Here is a 20,281-nt window from a genome sequence, read left to right on the forward strand (position 1 = left end):
GAGCGTTAGAGTTGTCGATTTACGCGCGAGTATGTCGCCTCTACCCACCCTACCACGGTTGCCTCCCTCGCCAGGACAACCCCTTGACTAGGCTTCTTCATGTCTTCATCTCTTTATCATTCTTGCTTCATCTTCTCATCCTCTTACAAAAAAAATTAGTTCACCATTATCATTTCAACTTTATTTCAAACATGAATTAAATATACATTTAAGTTGTATTTCTTCATTTACTCAGGTTATTAAAATCTCAGATTTATTATAATTGAATTTACATTTAGAAGTACAATAATAAAAAAATTTGAAATCTCTAATGGCCGGTTTTCAATTCGAAGTTTAATCAAAAAAAATCTTAACCCGTCTTCGATTTATTCGCAAATTTGGGATATACAATCCTCTTTTGTCACAATCAAGAATAAAACTTTAATCCCCACTTGTACCGCCCTCGCGAAAGAAATTTTGTGCGTATATATATCTGTAGGTATATTTGTGCATACATATATAAAAATTAAAAATAAACTCACCCTTGTCCTTCTGTTCGTAGTGGCCACTGCTGCAGGAGAATAAGGAGGTATCACTTTTTTCTTCTTTTTTTTAGTGCCGTTTTTCTGTGCCTTTGTTATACACACGATATATATATATATAAGTACAAATAACTTAATCGCGAATTGAAAACTAACACACGGTTCGCGCAATTAAAATTTTTGATTAGATTTTTGAATTTGAATTTTTACTATGACCACTTCGAGAAAAAATTTGAATTATTGAATTAATTAATTATAGATTGTAAAAACAAAAAAAAAACGAAAAATGAAATAAAAAAAAAATTTTTGCATATCTAACTCGATTTGAACCGAACTCGATTTTTCAAACTGTTAAGTTTACCGGAGCCTTATCACTCGCGGCTACCGGTTCGCTCCAATCCCGCTTTCTGCAACACTCTTGGATATGCGGCTAGTTTTTTTTTTGGTTTTTATCTTAACTGGATTTTTTTGTCCAGACAGGGAACTTAAATCAATCTTCCTGTCTATGAACTCCTCAAACTCAAGCTCCTAGAATTTTTTATGACAAAAAAAAAATTTAATTATCTATATCTATATACATACATAATATATATATTTATATACATATGTACATTGAAACATTGTTCGTATATCTTCTTTATTTCTTTACCTCCTTTGTCTCTGAATTCCACTGCTTTTCCAAGTTATGTAGTTTCCTTCTTTTTTTTTTATATTTTTTTTTTGTGTGGTAAAAAAATTTAAAATTGGTCGATAGACACCCGTATCAACAGCTTATTTCAAAGCAAAAGGCCTTGTTTTGTGGCTGGTCGATTTCAAAAGAAAGAGATTTGAAATTTTCTTTTTCTTTCGGCCGACACTTTAACCGTCAACATTTTGTGCTAAATTGGCAAATACCATTCAGCCAACCAGTTCTCTGGATACATTTGATGCCCTATCATCCCCCATTCTCCCAAAAGAATATTTATCACTCAGATATCTCACTGAGATTTCTCATTGATTTCATTGTCCCCGTTCTCACTCTCTGAACCTATCCTTAGCTCTAATTCTGACCTGCATTACCGACTCCTAATATCGTAACCCTTGATGTCATTTATGTCAGTTTGACAAGTCAAGAATTACGATCATTTTTTTTTTGTTTATATCGTCGGTCGTCATCGTCGTTGTCGTCGTTGTCGTAGTCTTTTGAGAATTTAATAATTTAATAAATAAAGAAGGTAAATAAATGGTCAATATGTAACAGGGCTTTGCTTTTTTCTGGCGAGGATATTGCCAGAAATATGCAAACGAACCCACGTACGTACCTACAGTCGTGATTTGGCTAAGTCTTTCCGGCGGCGGCGGAGCTGCGCGGCGCGTCGTTGTGCTATATAGATGCGAATTACCGAGTAGATTGTCTATATTAAATCGGATTGTGTGTCGTTCATCATTTTATACGAGTTAAAGTTTGATATGTGTGAAACTATCTTCGAAATTATTTAATTATTTTGCAATTAATTGCAACAAAATGTGACAAAAAAAATTCAATTCCAAATGTAAACAAAGCAATTATAGTACATCAAAACGGGATAACGGAAGTGTGAGGGAGACAATCATATGGTTGCTCCGTTAATTTGACCTACATAATAGCAATACAACAGGAATATAATAATAAAAAATCCGTTCGATCTTCTGTTTACAAATCGTGAAATTTACAGAGTTCAATAACCTTAAAATCAAAAAAATAAAAAAAATGCGTTTTGCCGTCGGGATATTGTCATTGCAAGTCGAGTGTTATAAAAAAATCGTTTTGTGTAATATTGCTTACTTCTCGGTTTATTATTGCACGAATAAGAATGGAAAGGGCAAGATAAATTAAATAAATAAATTAAAGTCATTAATGTATTACACGGGATATTAAATAAAAAAATGTTAAAATTCAAAACGGTCAAATAAAGTTATTGCAAGCATTAAGAAGACACATTTTCCGATGAATTAGTCATTAAAATAAAAAAAACTGATTCAATTGAGTCTATCGTCAATTATAATAAATAAATAAATAATTAAATATGTAGTCATTTGTTTGCATAATGGTGTTGTGTCAGTATAGAATCGTTAAGTGTTGAAATAAATAAATAGCAAATAAGTCAAATTATGTGTTTGTGAATATGATATGCGTTTAGTGAAAAATGTATATTCTAAGAATGTAAACATAGTTAAAAAATTGATCTTTGTCTTCGTCAACCTTAAACCAACGTGGGACGCGAACCCACTTAAGGATCATCTAGCCGGGCCCAAAAACATGCGAATTAGTCAGATAAGTACTTTTTAAACAATATATGACACGACAAGATACTTTGTGGTATGTTTTATTTTAATTCTAGGATTTTACTGGCGAATGTCTTTCGCATGGAAGATACCGATAGCTTTTCCCGTTCTACTTTCTAACTCGTACATGCAGTTGCCAACAACTTTCCGGACTCGGCATTTTACAAATTTGGGAAGAAGTTTGGCATTGATTCCTGATGAAAACTTGCTTTGAGCAAAATTCCTGTGAAAAACTTCTTGTCCTTCGCGGTAAGTTACATGCTTTGCTCTAGAGTTATAAGTATTTTTGGACTTAACGTGTGCCTTGAAAAGATTCTCTGACATCGTCTGTCTGGCAAGCGCGGTTTTCAGTGCATTCGGCAGGACTAACATCTCTGGGTCTCCTAAAGCTTTCAATTCGCGCAAAATTTGGTAGGATGAGCCGTGATTCACCATAGTCTGACCAAAAAGGGCGAAGTATGGCTGGCAACCTAAGGAATCATGGATATCGGATCTGAGAGCACAAGCTATACTGGATAGATGTGTGTCCCAGTCGTTTTGCTCTTTCGATATCAGGACTCTGAGCTTGCTTAGTACACTGCGGTTGACCCGCTCGGAAATGTTAGCCTGCGGAGAATACAAAGCCGTTCGCACATGTTGTATGCCGTAGTTCGCCAAGAATTTTTTGAATTCTTTGGATACGAACTGACGTCCGTTGTCAGAGTGAATCTTTTCAGGGGTGCCGAAAGTATGAAATATATCAACTTCTAAAAACTGCATGATTCTAGAAGATGTTGCTTTTGACATCGCCTTTAGAAAAGTAAATTTCGTGAAATGATCTACGACAATAAAGACATAAACATTACCTCGTTTCGTACGAGGATATGGACCTAAAAAATCTATATATAAGCGTTGCATGGGTCTTTCAGTAATTGTTTGTGTCGTGATAGGTGGGCGAAGAGTTCTGTTTGGGGCTTTCACCATTTTGCAAATATCGCACTCTTTCACAAAAGTTTTCACATCTTTGAGCATTTTAGGCCAATAGAATTTAGATTTGATGCGAGCATAGGTTTTTGCAAAACCGCTATGGCAACTCAACTTAGTATCGTGTGCCAGTTCCATGCATTGTTGCGTTAGTGATTCGGGTACCCAAAGTCGCCATAACGAGTCCTCCTCGTCTACTTCACCTGTCCTAAACCTAACCCTTTTATAAATAAATTTTCCTGATACTACTAGATCAGGAAGTTCAGACTGATTAGAGTTGATGTTCTCTCTCAGCAGGGAATATTGTGTCGAATCAAACTCAACCGAATTAAGGTCAATTTCACCACACATCAAGGTTTCATCTTCTGCGGTTACTTTTGCAGCAATCTCTTCCATATCCATCCTGGACAGCGAGTCAGGCACTATATTGAGGGATCCTTTTCGGTGTTCAATTTTAAAATTGTAACCTTGAAGTTCCAAGCTCCATCTGGCTAGTCTGCCGCTGAGTTCTTTCATTGACATTAGCCATTTTAGACTAGAATGGTCTGTTATTACGGTGAAAGGTAATCCGTCAACGTAGGGCCTAAATTTGCGTATGCTCAGGACGGCTGCAAGACATTCTTGCTCAGTAACCGTATAATTTTTCTGTGATTTGTTTAGCTTCTTTGACATGTAAGCTATCGGTTTTTCGTTGTCGTCCTCATCCAATTGAAAGAGAACACCACCCACGCCCTCTGAAGAAGCATCACACTGAATCGTAAATGGTTTATTGAAATCGGGTTGCGCTAACACTGGTGCAGATGAAAGTGCTGTTTTCAACTTGTGAAATGCCTCTAAGGCTTCAGGTGTCAATTCAAATTTCGTTTTCTTTTTTAAGCAGTCTGTTAGTGGTGCTGCCAAGTCGGCATAATTTCTTATGAACCGCCTGTACCATCCGGTCATTCCCAAAAATCTTCTAACTTGTCGGACACTAGAAGGTACTGGAAAATTAATCATAGCTTCGATTTTGTCAGGATTCGTTTGCAATGTACCCTGACCAACTATGAATCCTAAAAATTTAATTTCTCGCATGCAAAACTTGCTTTTATCGAGGTTGATAGTGAGATTCGCTCGACGTAGACAAGCAGCTACTTCGCTTAGGATGCGCATGTGGGACTCAAAATCGGAAGTGCAAATCAGAAGATCGTCCAGATAGACGAAAACATTTTCGCGAAGAGAACCAGGTATTACTTGATCAATCACCCGACACATCGTTTGGCCCGCATTGCTCAACCCAAAAGGCATCACTTTGAAGTGATAAAGAGGCCTACCCGGAACTGTGAATGCGGTTTTCTCGCGAGATTTCTCATCGAGAGGAATTTGCCAGTAAGCATCTTTCAGATCTATACCAGTTATAAATCTTGTGTCTTTGATCCGGCTGAGTAACCCCTCCACATGTGGTAATGGATACGCATCCTTAACGGTAACTGCATTGACTTTACGAAAATCCAAGCATAAACGAACCTTGCCTGGCTTCCTCACTAATACCACCGGACTACTCCATGGGGAATTACTAACTTCGATAACATCAAGCTCCAGCATGCGGTCTAATTCTTTATAAACTTCCTCTTGACGAACTGGAGACAACGGGTAGTGTCGAGACTTTATAGGAGCGGCATTCTCGGTGTCAACAACATGACATCCAAGATTCGTTTTTCCTAATCCTAGCACTACGAAGTTAGGAAATAAGTTTTTGACTCTTTCTAGTTCTAGATTTTGTTCTGGAGAAAGATCTATCAGCTCAGCCTCGTCTTTAATGTTCACCTCATCTTCATCAATGGTGAGATTAGTTTGAATTTCCGATATTTGAGGCATAAGTCGGAATTCTCTCCAAAAATTCATTCCTAAATAAAGCTTCTGGGTAAGATTGGGAATTAGGTAGAAAGAAAGTTGTTTGGTAAGACCATTATATGAAATTTCAATTTCGCAGTAGCCGACTATATTGTGCGATTTGCCATCAGCTGTCCGCACAACATTTTTATATGGCCTTACTTCCGAACCAATCTTCCTGACCAATTCCCAACAGTCGTTGCCTAATACCGATATCGAAGCTCCACTATCTAGCAACCCAAATACAGATTCACCATTTAATTGGACGCAAGCGTACATTCTTCCATCTGTATTTGAAGAAATGATGGATTCTAAAATTTGTTTTCGAAATTTTCTTCGTTTTCGAAAACGACTTCGACACTTCTGGATATGCAAGCTGGCTACATTGTTCGTATGGCTAGTTCCGAAAATTCGTTGACGAGTTTTGTAGTAACGAACTTTCCTTTCGTGAAGCGATTTCAGTGAATGGGTTTCAGCAGGATGAGCCTCAACATCTACCGGACTCACATGGGTGGTTCGTTCCAAAATCTTGGTTGGAACATCCGCGTCAGTAGTTTTGGTGGAGATATTGGAATCGTCGCTTACTTTTGGGAGTGGTTCAGAGCATCCCTGGTGGAACGAATTTCGCCACTCTTCCGTTCGTTCCCTGGTTGGTTTCCCGAGTGCTTGCCACATTCAACAGTGTTGACCCCTTTTTCCCCGCAAAGGAAACAAAATAATGTCCGTATATTGGACGGACAAAAATGGTAAGCATGACCTTTTTGGCCACAATTCCAGCAGACATAATTGGCCGTAGAAGTCGGTTTTCGATTGTAGGCTAAAGCGGAAACTTCTTCTCCATCCGGGAAAATCGCACTTTGATCTTCACCGGCTGCGATCTCATGGACAGTTTTTGGAGCAGAAGTGCGCTTAGCCAAAAATCGTTCGGCTTCTCGAGCCTTATTTCGAGCTTGTTCGAGGCTCTTTAAGTCAGCCGCTAACAAAATTTCACCTATTTTGTCCTTGGCGTTATTTCGGATGATATCAATCATCTCACGATCTTCGAAAGGCTCTTTCAGTCGATCGTTCATGCTCGCGATAGCATTATAATAGTCGTCGAACGACTCCTTGACACCTTGCTTTCTAGTGAGTACCCTCATGTAAATCTCTACATCGCTCTCTAACCTGCCAAATTCTTTCTTCATGGCAGTTTTAAGATCCGAAAACGAAACATTAGGATTCTTACGTAAAAAAGCCCAATACCATTTGCACGGCCTATCCTTTAACAAAACATGAAAATTGTCGACAATTTGTTCATCCGTATAAGGCGAGGATGCTCTCTTCCGATCGACCTTAAAGAGAAAATCGCTTACATTTTCGTTGCCATTGTATGAAATGTCCCAGCGATCTAATCGGCAGACGGTGGAACTGCTGGAAGCCAATGAAGGGGCTGTAGAAAGCCTAACATCTGGTGTTGACTGATGTACCTCACCCTGTCGTTGATGGGCACCGTTATTGAACGGATTTCTATTCGATCCACCAGGTTGGGATTGTTGTTGTATCCCTAGCGACTCAAGCTTCTGGATAACGTTCCCCATGAAGACGTCGAATGTTTCGAACAACTTTATTTGGTTCGTCATCATGGTTCTCTCTATCCGCGCTGCTAATTCAGCGGTTTGGTCAATTGGTGAAGCATTAGCTACACCAGTAGATGGTGGAACATCTACATTTTCATTTTCGACCTCATTGGTCGACCTATCCAATTCATTTGGCATGCTGTCTGTCAGTTCGGAAACTACAGAGTTCAAGTTTTCAGAATAACTGAAAGAATTATTAAGATCGAATCGATCAATTCTGTTTCTGAACCTTTGAAAGAAGGCTTCAAATCGTGCCTCAGAACGAGCGTAAATAGTGCCTAAACTATCGTGTAGTGAAGTTCGTCTGTTAGTGCTCATGCCTCAGCAAACGCACTTACAAAAAAAAATCTATTAAGGTGAGTTTTTTTTTTTTTTTGGATAAGGGCAGAATAGACTGTCCGAAAAATAAAAAGAAACTAAAGAATGGAATTCAAATTCAGCAGAGATCAATAAAAAATAAAAAAAATAAGTTTTTGAATATTCAATTCAATTTTTCAAAAACAAATAATTCAAAAATGTTTAAGTAGAAAAAGTGATAAAAAAATTATAAATTCAAGTATTAAATGTTATTTTTAAAGTAATAAAAAAAAATTAAAATTATTTAAATTGAAAAGAAAATATTAAAAAAAATAAAAATGTCAAACTCAAAAATTTTAAGCAACTTAAAAGTTTGTACTATAATTTTTGAAAAACCAATTTTCAAAACTAAACTGAGCTTCGCAGGTAATCCAAAAAAATTGCAGATGCAGGTATCGAAGAATCCAGTTGGAGCTTAATAAGGTTAGAAATTTTTAAATTGTATAACAAAAATAATAATAACACTTTACGGAAACTAAAAGATTGTATTTTTGTGTTTATGTTCTTTTAATGATTTCTATAAAAGTTACTTTGAAAAGATAAAAAAAATGATTTTGTAAAAAAAAACAAAAAAAAAATGATTTATTTTCTCAAAAAAAAAAATGTAAAATTTATTCATAAAATTTAAAAAAGAGGATGAGAATTCTGAAACAAGAAGAATGATAACCAAAGATGACGAAGATGATGAAGAAGCCGAAGTTCTGCGAGCCGAAAAAAAAAATTTAAACAAACTAGAAACTGTAAAGGACTTTTTAAAAAAAATGTTATTCTCCTCAGGTTTCAGGACTTCAAAGGACGAATCCTTCAACCTTGAAGACATCTGGAACCCTTGGAGAATTTTTAGTGACTTGCTGAAAGGACCACCGAAGACGCCTTTACATCTACGGGTCTCTTTCAGCATTATTTTACATTGTGCAAGACTATCTGGACTCCTGGATACCTTTAGTGAAGATACCTAAAGACTCAGACAATCTTTCACAAAAAAATTATTTTGCGTCATGTGGTGGCTGCATCTTTCTTGCGGCAACGCGTTACCGAGGAATTAACTTCCCAGTCATCGGGACTCGCAAAAAAAATGCCACCACTACTGAAATTACTTTAAAATGAAATTGAAAAATGGAAAAAAAAGTTGTAAAATGTTGAAAATTAAAATAATAAAATTAAGTTGAAATAAATGTAAAAAAAAATCTATTAATTGAAAAAAAGAAAAAATGAATTGGCTCAAAAAATGATATCAATTAGCCACTCTATCTAAACAGATAGAGGGCTCCACGTTGCGGGCGCCATTTTGTAACCGACTAATTTGCCGTTTGGTTCAGCTTGCCGGAAATATGCCCCATTAGCTAGCTCTGCCATGGGTTCTTGAACCTAAGACGATTACAAAAAAAAATTTAACTTCCGGCCTGAGCGTTAGAGTTGTCGATTTACGCGCGAGTATGTCGCCTCTACCCACCCTACCACGGTTGCCTCCCTCGCCAGGACAACCCCTTGACTAGGCTTCTTCATGTCTTCATCTCTTTATCATTCTTGCTTCATCTTCTCATCCTCTTACAAAAAAAATTAGTTCACCATTATCATTTCAACTTTATTTCAAACATGAATTAAATATTACATTTAAGTTGTATTTCTTCATTTACTCAGGTTATTAAAATCTCAGATTTATTATAATTGAATTTACATTTAGAAGTACAATAATAAAAAAATTTGAAATCTCTAATGGCCGGTTTTCAATTCGAAGTTTAATCAAAAAAAATCTTAACCCGTCTTCGATTTATTCGCAAATTTGGGATATACAATCCTCTTTTGTCACAATCAAGAATAAAACTTTAATCCCCACTTGTACCGCCCTCGCGAAAGAAATTTTGTGCGTATATATATCTGTAGGTATATTTGTGCATACATATATAAAAATTAAAAATAAACTCACCCTTGTCCTTCTGTTCGTAGTGGCCACTGCTGCAGGAGAATAAGGAGGTATCACTTTTTTCTTCTTTTTTTTAGTGCCGTTTTTCTGTGCCTTTGTTATACACACGATATATATATATATAAGTACAAATAACTTAATCGCGAATTGAAAACTAACACACGGTTCGCGCAATTAAAATTTTTGATTAGATTTTTGAATTTGAATTTTTACTATGACCACTTCGAGAAAAAATTTGAATTATTGAATTAATTAATTATAGATTGTAAAAACAAAAAAAAAACGAAAAATGAAATAAAAAAAAAATTTTTGCATATCTAACTCGATTTGAACCGAACTCGATTTTTCAAACTGTTAAGTTTACCGGAGCCTTATCACTCGCGGCTACCGGTTCGCTCCAATCCCGCTTTCTGCAACACTCTTGGATATGCGGCTAGTTTTTTTTTTGGTTTTTATCTTAACTGGATTTTTTTGTCCAGACAGGGAACTTAAATCAATCTTCCTGTCTATGAACTCCTCAAACTCAAGCTCCTAGAATTTTTTATGACAAAAAAAAAATTTAATTATCTATATCTATATACATACATAATATATATATTTATATACATATGTACATTGAAACATTGTTCGTATATCTTCTTTATTTCTTTACCTCCTTTGTCTCTGAATTCCACTGCTTTTCCAAGTTATGTAGTTTCCTTCTTTTTTTTTTATATTTTTTTTTTGTGTGGTAAAAAAATTTAAAATTGGTCGATAGACACCCGTATCAACAGCTTATTTCAAAGCAAAAGGCCTTGTTTTGTGGCTGGTCGATTTCAAAAGAAAGAGATTTGAAATTTTCTTTTTCTTTCGGCCGACACTTTAACCGTCAACATTTTGTGCTAAATTGGCAAATACCATTCAGCCAACCAGTTCTCTGGATACATTTGATGCCCTATCATCCCCCATTCTCCCAAAAGAATATTTATCACTCAGATATCTCACTGAGATTTCTCATTGATTTCATTGTCCCCGTTCTCACTCTCTGAACCTATCCTTAGCTCTAATTCTGACCTGCATTACCGACTCCTAATATCGTAACCCTTGATGTCATTTATGTCAGTTTGACAAGTCAAGAATTACGATCATTTTTTTTTTGTTTATATCGTCGGTCGTCATCGTCGTTGTCGTCGTTGTCGTAGTCTTTTGAGAATTTAATAATTTAATAAATAAAGAAGGTAAATAAATGGTCAATATGTAACACACTCGACGACAAATTAAACGAAATGAAATTTTAATTCCAAAAAGACTGTGGAAAATGGACGCTCACCACTACATACAACACAAACGTCAAATTTGATGACAGGATTTTGATCCGCTCGAAAAATTCACACTGCGATGACTGGATCATGGACTGGATGTGGGATTGTTGGTCTATATTGGATTATCTGATGTAAGGCCAATAGTCTTGTCATCGAAAATGTTCATTGGAGACCCAAGTTAAGAAATAGATGATTCAAATACGAAGTTGGCTGCAAGTAGTTTATGTCTAGTAAGTCAATTGATAAAATAAACTGTTTGTCAACATTTGAATTATATAAACAAAAATTTTGAAGTCTGTTTCACTTGTTGTATTATTTATCTACACGTTGGAACATACGAAAAAGTTCAAAATATAAATTTTGTCCAGCCCTTTTCAAGTAAATAATATTTAAGTAAAGGTATGACTCATATATCTGATCTCATAACTGTGGAATTTTTTAAATAACGAACAATAAACACAAACGAACATAACAGGCGTTGAAATCAAATTAAATGTTCTAGAATAAACTTTTGACACATTGTTACATAACCGGAACCCTTCAAAATCTATTCAATAGTTTTCGCACTTAATGGAATAAATTGGCAATATTATTTTATTGGTGTAATTTCTATAAGTTTTCTCCAAAACTGCAGATAAATGTAAAACGACCTTAAAACTTTTGTAAAATATTATAACCGCTGCCAAATATGCCACATATTTCCCTGAATTCTTCCATTGGAAAAAATCAACACTTAAAACTAATTAATTTTCAATTATTATTTTCAAATCAAACAGAACTTTACGGCGTCTGCTTATTTTAGTTTTTGACGCATACGTTTACTCGTTAATCATTTGTATTTTGCAAAAAACGCGGATCAAATATTCACATCGTATATTTTTCTATTTTTGCAAATTTAATAAATATATTCTGTTTATCTCCTAACACAATACAAACCATACTCACAAGGTTAGTTAATTACATTTGAATAATTGCAAACTGAATCATTAATCTATTTTTCATTCACGAATAAAATAGCAATAAAAATGGCTGCTGCACTGGCCGGCGTATTTCCTAATAGTCTTCAGGAAAAAATTCTGCAAAGTAAAATCCTAGTTGTTGGAGCTGGTGGAATTGGTTGTGAGATTTTAAAGAATTTAGTTTTATCTGGATTTCCAGATATTGAAATTGTAAGTAGAAAGAAAAAGACCCCCTAAAAATAATAAGCTTATTATTGTAATTTTCTTTGTTTCCCAGATCGACTTGGACACAATCGATTTGAGTAATCTTAACCGGCAATTCCTTTTCCATAAAGAACACGTTGGCAAGTCCAAAGCCGAGGTAGCCAAGGAGAGTGCTTTGAAGTTTAATCCCACCGTTAAGATCAAGTCGTACCATGACAGTATTTTCAAGTAAGTTTGTGGTTAGGATTCATTTGTTGTTTGTTATTTCCTTGGCTTTGAGATAAAATAACTGAAATTTAATTTTAGCACCGATTATGGAGTGAATTTCTTCAAGAAATTCAACGTCGTCCTGAATGCTCTGGACAACAGACAAGCTCGCAACCATGTCAATCGTATGTGCTTGAATGCAGAAGTTCCTTTGATTGAGAGTGGAACTGCGGGCTACAACGGACAAGTAGAACTGATCAAAAAAGGAGCAACTCAGTGCTATGAATGTACTCCAAAGGCCACTCAAAAGACGTTTCCAGGGTGCACAATCCGGAATACACCCTCGGAGCCTATCCACTGCATTGTTTGGGCTAAACATCTCTTCAAGTGAGTATTTATAAGAATTTAATCGATATAAATAAGTTCCAACTCAACCTATCTACATTACAGCCAACTTTTTGGTGAGACAGCTGACGATGAAGACATATCACCGGATGTAGCAGACCCAGAAGCTGGTGGAGAAGAGGCTAACCCCGATGAAGGTGATGTCAAGCGTGTAAATACCCGTCAATGGGCTGAAGACACAGGCTACGATGCTGAGACACTCTTCAATAAATTCTTCTTTGACGATATCAACTATCTTCTATCCATGTCGAATCTTTGGAAGACACGCAAACCGCCAACACCCCTAAAGTGGGACAGTGTCCTGCTCGATGAGGTAAAAAATGCCGAAAACAAGGACTTCCTTAAGCAGTACCACAAAGTTTGGTCATTTGCCGAATGCGCTGCAGTCTTTGGAGACTGCATTCAAAAACTAAAAATTGAGCTCGGCAAGTCGCCGGACAATGAAAAGCTCGTTTGGGACAAGGACGATCAGCCAGCAATGGATTTTGTTGCAGCATGCGCCAACATCCGGGCATACATATTCGAAATAGCTCAGAAGTCTCGATTTGAGATTAAATCGATGGCCGGAAACATCATTCCAGCAATTGCCACAACTAATGCCATCACAGCTGGTGTTGTAGTCCTTCATACATTCCGAGCTTTGCAAGACGAGTTCGAAAAATGCAAATCGGTGTACATGCGTTTGCGCCCGAATCCACGCAATCAGCTGTTGGTGCCCGAGAAGTTCCTGACCCCGCCGAACCCCAAGTGCTATGTATGCTCCTCTGACCCGGCTATCCATCTTAAAGTCGACACAAACAAGATTAAGATCAAGGATTTGCGTGATGATATTTTGATCAAATCTTTGGGAATGGTGAATCCAGATGTGATCATAGACACAAAGGGAGTTATAGTGATTTCATCGGAGGAAGGAGAGACCGAGGGCAACGATGAAAAGACCATGAACGAGATGGCCATTGTTGATGGGGCTCTGTTGAAGGTCGACGATTTCTTCCAGAATTACGAGTTGAGTATTATTGTCATGCACATGGATGCGGAGCGAGAAGGACCACTCTTTGAAGTGATTGCCGATGAAAGCCAACTCAAACCACAAGATGAAGCAGCTCCAGAGAAAACCAATGGAACGAAACGTAGTGTTGACGACGATGCCGACGATGGCCCGTCAACGTCGAAGAAGAGTCGCATTGAAGTGGTCGATGAAGACGATGATTTGTGTTTGATTGAAGACGATGATGATGATATGGTCATTACCGAGGAAAAGGACAATAAAACAAAAGATTCATCTGTTCCTGCTGCCGAAGAAAGTAACAACAAAGCAAAAGAACCAACTGCCACTCCTTCTCCTGCTAAAAATAATTCCCCTCAAAAGAAGGCATCCGCTTCACCGAGTCCTGCTAAATCATCTTCAGCTGCAATTAAGCGAAAACCAGCTGAGAACGATGAAGACTCCAATGATGGTCCATCAAATACAAAACGTACCAAGCCAGATGCTAATGATGACGATGACATTACCATAATTGATTGAAATACATAATTTATCCTAAATTTAACTTACTACAACAAAAAAATAATTATTGCGTGTCCTTGTAAATGTGAAATACTTTTTTCTAATAAATTAAAAATGAAAAAATTGGATACAATCTCAATTAAAAAGTTTTATTTTTTTGTTAAATCTTGTAACATAAATGATTTCAGTAGGATATTGCAATGTTCTTGAAATAATGAGCTGACATTTATATCGTCCTTATGGTGGGTACTCTTGGCCCGTATTACGACAATAGTCATAGTAATATGTTATCGTTATGTTGCGGTAAAGTTTTACATTCGTTTTTCTTGAAATTCTAGGAATCAAACCTTTGCCAAGTATATAGCTTACGGAGACGATGTAGGCCACCGCATCTGGATGAGTGAGGTCCTTCAAATGCAAAGCTTAATGTTTATTAATTGCAATGACAGAGTAGTATTATCATTAGCTAGCACAAGTTTCGTTGTTGTAAATTTGGGTTCATTTTGTAGTTTTGCCTTTTTAAAGTTGCGTGTCTATTTGAGAGTACTTCTGCTAATTAACTCTCGAGAACAACTGTCGGAAGACTTTCCATTTGAGAGCCAAAGTTTAGAAATTTTGCTATCGCGAGCTCTCTGCTAGAAAATTGAGATTTTTCTTGCTGAGGGTACTCTCATTCATAATCGTGTCTACTTGATAGATTTCTTCTGGTAGCATATTATCAGTTGGCCATGTATTCTTACAAGCGAAGGATTGCAGCTGCTTTAATTATCGGCGCTGTTCTTAAAAAAGAAAAAAGGAATAACAAAAAAATGTTGGGTCAAACCGTGGGTAGATCAGCGTAACCAATTCGAAGCGGGGACTGCTCTTTCAATGATTTCGAAGGAAAAACTAAAAGTTAATTGTATGACCTGTGCAGGTGATTTATATGGCAGCCTTTAGTACGTTTTTTGGATTCCGGTATCTTTTTATTTCGTCTTCAGAACATGAGAACTGTTTCGCAAATTCGTTTTTTTTTATTTCTATCGCGAAATGATTTATCCGTAGTTCTCCACAATAATTCAACTGACTCATATTTTTCAATAAGCTGATAGGTTTCCTCCAATGTCCACCACTTTGCCATGTTTACTCTCGATAGCTACTCACAAAATACGAATTGTGTGGTATTCCGTCAGCTTATCTCGGATAGTGGTAATCACATGTGTCCACTTGCGAGTGACTTTTAAAAAGATCGAATGTCGAGAGTAATTATTCAAATCTCCGCGAGCTACTCTCCAGACTATGTCCACTTGCGAGATCGCTCTCGAGAGCAGCTTGAGAGCGACTCGCACTTTGTTTACTCTCAAATGGACGCACACCTTAACTCGGTTTGGTTATTGATTGAAAAAGTCTATTTCATTGAAACATACAAGGAGAGAGGTTATTAATCGCCCATTTAAGCTTAATTTTTCGTCCACTGCTTGGAAAAAGAAGAAAATGCAGAAGTAAAACAATGTGTCTGTGTCAACAAATTGCTCTGGTGTGGAAATATTTGAACGTCGTCAAAATTGGTTGTAGGATATCTGTAGCCACCATCAATTTTATTTCTTTTCAGCACTCAAGACGAACATAATATTTTCCAACAATTAAATTCTCTCAGAATTTGCTAAGTGATGATTCTAAAAATTAGATTTATTTAAAGGAAACTGCCCTGCTTACTGGTTAAAACATTTCAGCACGAATCGTGCCTAATTTCTTATTTTGTTTAAATTTAAAGATGTTAGACCGTAAACGGTCCTCTGAAGGGTTGAAATTTAAATTTTGGTAAACATAGTGATCATTTTAAAGCTGTTGGAAAGTTTTTCAAAAAAAAAAACACAAATCAGAAAAATGCATGAAATTTTTATTAGTACGCCCCATATAATTTAATGTTTGAAGATTATTTCATGCAAATGTTGACCTTGACTGCGCCTCAAATGGTCCATCCGCTTAGTCCAATTTTAGAATACTCTTTCCGACATTTCGGCCGGTATCTCACGAATAAATACTTTAAATGGCAGGTTCAGCCAACATAATGGGGTTCACTTGCAGTGAACTTTTGACCAAGGCAAGTTTTTCAAGCGTCATGAATTTTAAGTTCAGAACTTTACTTCGCAAATCTATACTTTAAGTTTATAGTACAAAAAGTACCAACAAAATTACTGTTTTCAAAACACTCCTCAGGCAAACTACAAGTCCAAGAAATAATAGTTATTTATTTTCCAAATTGACAAGGAATCTTTCTACAGAAAGCATTAAATAAAGTTGTGCAGAAAACAAATAAATTATAGAGTAATGAAGTTCAGCTTTCAGTTAAATAAAAAACATAATCAACGGTCATTTTGGTAGAAGTAGACTTGACTTGATAGTTAACTTAACTTTCCTGTCAACTTTCAATTAAAGTTGCTTTAATTGGAAGGTAATTTTTTGGCAGCTAGAAACTTGCTTATTTTCAAGTCCCTTATGTAGTCTGAACCTGCCCAATGTTTTCTTCCAATACGTCAATTGAAGCGGGCTTGCCTTTATAGACATGAGCTTAAACATAGCTCCACAAAAAATAGTTTAAAGGCGTTAAATCACACGATCTAGGTGGTCAATGGACCGGTCCCGAACGTGAAATAAAATGTTCAGCGAACTCGCCTCTCAATAAGTCCATTGCTGCACGTTCTGTGTGGCATGTTGCACCGTCTTGTTGAAACCACATGTCACCCAAGTCAAGCTCTTGGGCAAAAAAATTGGATACCATCTCACGGTAGCGCTCACCATTCACAGTTACCTTACGATTCGCATCATCTTTAAAGATGTATGGTCCAATAATGCCACCACCACCAGCCCATAAACCGCACCAAACTGTGACTTTTTCTGGATGCATTGGAAGCTCTTGCAATGCTTCTGCCTAATATTAACTCCAAAATCGACAATTCTGCTTATTTACGTACCCATTGAGACAAAAAAGAGCTTCGTCGCTGAGCACAAGAAGCGCACGATGAACTTTCTTAACAGAATTAATAAAATTCAATCATTTGCAAGTGTTGTTCGTTTTTAATACGACTCATGGTTAAATTATAGACCAAACTGAAGATGTTTGGCAGTGAAACAAAACACGAAACGTGCGTTAGCTGTTTAGACAAGTGTTGCCCAAAGGATAATAGCTAAAAAACACCCTATATATTCTGCTGCCGCACAAAAATCAATCGGTGCTTCTTTGAAAAACCAAAATGTACTTTAAAGTAGTTTTCTCTTTCAAATTCTTAAAATAATGGTCCCCAATTACAACTGTTATTTACTGCAGTTTTTACAAAATGATAACCCGTTTATGCACCTTGAATAAAACTGCCCTATATCCATTCACTAACTATGGGTTCAGTTTACTCTCATGGATAATTTTTGTATTGGAGATAATCCAATTATGTCAATTTGGCATGTTTATTTCAAAATGATCTACGCAAGGTCCAAAAAGTCTACGTACAGAAGACTAATTTTAGTGTTTTGTTAAATTGAATATTCGAAACAAATGTTTTTGTGGCTTTTAAAAATGTGTACTGTTTTTTTTAAATAACTGATAAAAAGTCAGAGCGAAGAATGTCCTATCTACAATGTGTGTAAACAGTATCCTGTACTTTGACTATTGTAAACAAAGTTCTCTATAAGTCTTTATGAAAATATTGATACTGTTTCAAATCAAAAATCTTAATGACACACTTCTTCATTACGGAAATTACAGAAAATTAATTCCCCAGTTGAAATTGGTTTTGTTCAATTAAACAAACTTTTGAGAAACAAGTTACTCTATTTAAATGTCCAAGTTTACTTATGTTAATATTAAGGTATCTTGGATTTTTAAAACCTTCTTTTTAAGGCGATACCAATCTATTTGGGTTATAATCTATGATCTAGCGCTGTGGTCATTACGTTCGCTCTAAATGTTACGCTTTGATTTTATAACTAAGTAAATTATATTAGTAACCAGATTAGAGGTTTATCCAAAATAATACTAAATATTCGTTGGATACGTTATAAATAAAGGAAAACTACAATTTTCTTATCAGTCAGTTGCTTTCAAATCAGAATAAATCCCTTTAACTTTTATGTGTCTAGGTACCTAAAATATTTTTTTTGTATAAACAAAATTTTTAAATCATAAAACAACGTAGGCTTTTAAACATAATTTTAATATAATCGCTAATTCATTTTACATAAAATCCTTCAATATTTTATGAGCCCACTTCCTTAAAAAGGACGCACTTTACTTTGTGTTGCATCGGTAAGAATCCAAGTTTTATAATCACGCTTCTTCATTGACATTTGCTTGTGGCGCGGGTGTGTTGGACAGATGACATAATGACGACGATCTCTGATAACAAAATAACAATCCTTGCAACGTCTCTTCAAACGACCCTTGACTTTAAATCCAGCAACTTGTGAGATAATAGTATTAATTGGAGCTAGAAATCTTTGAATATAAGATCCGGTAAGTTGTGGTTGCATTACGGATGATGGTAATGCGGATATTTGTGGTTGAAGGTTTGGTTTTGTCATAATATGGAAGTTTCTCGCGGCAATTTGACTTGCGCTACCGCAAATTCGCAAGCCCGACGATATAAGATTGGAACAGATTTTATAATTCATCTGAAATTATAAATTATTATAGACTTTTTAATTTAAAATCATTAAGTGAAAAAATATTTACTTTTCATTAGTTTTTCCAACACACCATGAAAAAGGAAAAAGATGTGAAATAACATATGATTTTGACATTGACAGTTCGAATTCGGTGAAACTGTTTAGTGATACCAGCGCCAGTTTAGTAATTTATGAACTATTATTTATAGAATGGTTTGTATCTATGGTAGTTCTGTTAAAATGACAATTACATTTTGAGGGAATGGCTGCGTTCAATATCGGGTTGGATATGCAATACATTCGTGTAGGAAAACATTTATCCCCATTTTTTACACGATTATAGCCTTGTTTATTTAGTTTCGATTTCCCTTATAAACAATATAAATAAAAACTTTCATATAATTGGTTAAGAATCAAAGATAATGCTATAACTTTATTTGACATTCATTACATTACATTTTTGCGTGAAATGCACCAAAAACCCTCTAAAATAAGCTTTGTTTTGACGTAGTTTTTTCGAACTCAATTTTCGAAAGTCTAATTACTCGTATTTAGATCTCAAAGGAGTCAACAAAACTTAAAAATTGTAGAGACAAAAGTAAGTACACCATTTCTCTAAAAATTAAATTTAAACAAATAAGTTTGGAAGAAATGTTTGTGTGAAACCCAAACAAAAAAACAAGCAAACATTTATAATGCGTTAAAAGTTAAAGTAAAGTTAAAGTGCTGCTACCAAGGGTGGATCCAGATTTTTAATCACGGGGGGGGGGGGGTCACGTACTTAAAATATAGACGAGTTTTTACTTACCGCTTAAAAAGGTTCTTTAAAGAAGGCTAACAACATTTAAATAACATAATATATGCATCTTTATCTTAAATTTACACATTTCAAGGGCTAAAGTGATAACTTTAGTTATTAAATTATTTAAAAACACTATTGTCCAGCAGGGTATAGGCTAGCTATTTAATTTAGTAAACTTTTTTCATATGAAAGTATTCCTGTTAGTTTTCTAAATATCCCATATTTAAAAGCAAAACACAGTAGTTTAGAGGGTTTTTATTGTTTTCATGAAGAAATGTACGAAATTGTTTTGAAACTTAGCTTTCTTCCAAAAAAATATTTTCTTTTTTGTTGCCATTTATATTAATGCAAAAAACGCTACAAAAAATCAAAAACCCAGAAAATGAGAAAGAATCTGACATCAAGAATTTTCTTTTTTTTTGACGTAGTTTTTTTGGACTCAATTTTCTATTACTACTATCGCTACCAGTCTGCTTAATCGTAGATTGGAGATGATGCTTCATCTGAAAGGAGTCAACAAAACTTTAAAATTGTAGAAAGAAATATTTTGAATTTAAGGAAATGAGTGCATTTAAGTACATAATTTCTCTGAATATAAAATAAAAAGAAATTAATGTTAACAATTAAACTGGGAAGAAACTTTTGTGTCGCAGTCACAAATTACATATTTCAGAATCTCTTTTCAATTCAGTTCTCAAGAGATT

At 35.5% G+C, this 20,281-nt stretch overlaps 2 protein-coding genes and 1 long non-coding RNA gene across 3 annotated transcripts; 1 reads left to right on the top strand and 2 right to left on the bottom strand.

Moving 5' to 3' along the window:
• Positions 1-159: 159 nt before the first annotated feature.
• LOC129948434 (uncharacterized) lies at positions 160-2,925 on the bottom strand. The gene is made up of 2 exons (XR_008781872.1): positions 1,171-2,925; positions 160-1,049 (listed from the first exon to the last, which is right to left on the bottom strand). It is a non-coding gene; the product is annotated as an uncharacterized LOC129948434 (long non-coding RNA).
• An 8,718-nt stretch (positions 2,926-11,643) lies between these two features.
• Positions 11,644-14,277, top strand: LOC129946850 (SUMO-activating enzyme subunit 2). The gene is made up of 5 exons (XM_056057211.1): positions 11,644-11,803; positions 11,873-12,024; positions 12,092-12,246; positions 12,325-12,612; positions 12,676-14,277. The coding sequence occupies exons 2-5, from the start codon at positions 11,881-11,883 to the stop codon at positions 14,153-14,155; spliced, it is 2,067 nt and encodes a 688-aa protein (XP_055913186.1). The 5' UTR covers positions 11,644-11,803; positions 11,873-11,880; the 3' UTR covers positions 14,156-14,277.
• A 4,026-nt stretch (positions 14,278-18,303) lies between these two features.
• Positions 18,304-18,976, bottom strand: LOC129946146 (39S ribosomal protein L36, mitochondrial). Its single transcript, XM_056056226.1, has 2 exons — positions 18,843-18,976; positions 18,304-18,781 (listed from the first exon to the last, which is right to left on the bottom strand). The coding sequence occupies exon 2, from the start codon at positions 18,779-18,781 to the stop codon at positions 18,383-18,385; it is 399 nt and encodes a 132-aa protein (XP_055912201.1). The 5' UTR covers positions 18,843-18,976; the 3' UTR covers positions 18,304-18,382.
• Positions 18,977-20,281: the final 1,305 nt, after the last annotated feature.

This window comes from Eupeodes corollae, chromosome 2, assembly GCF_945859685.1.
Source record: "Eupeodes corollae chromosome 2, idEupCoro1.1, whole genome shotgun sequence".
NCBI lineage: Eukaryota > Metazoa > Arthropoda > Insecta > Diptera > Syrphidae > Eupeodes > Eupeodes corollae.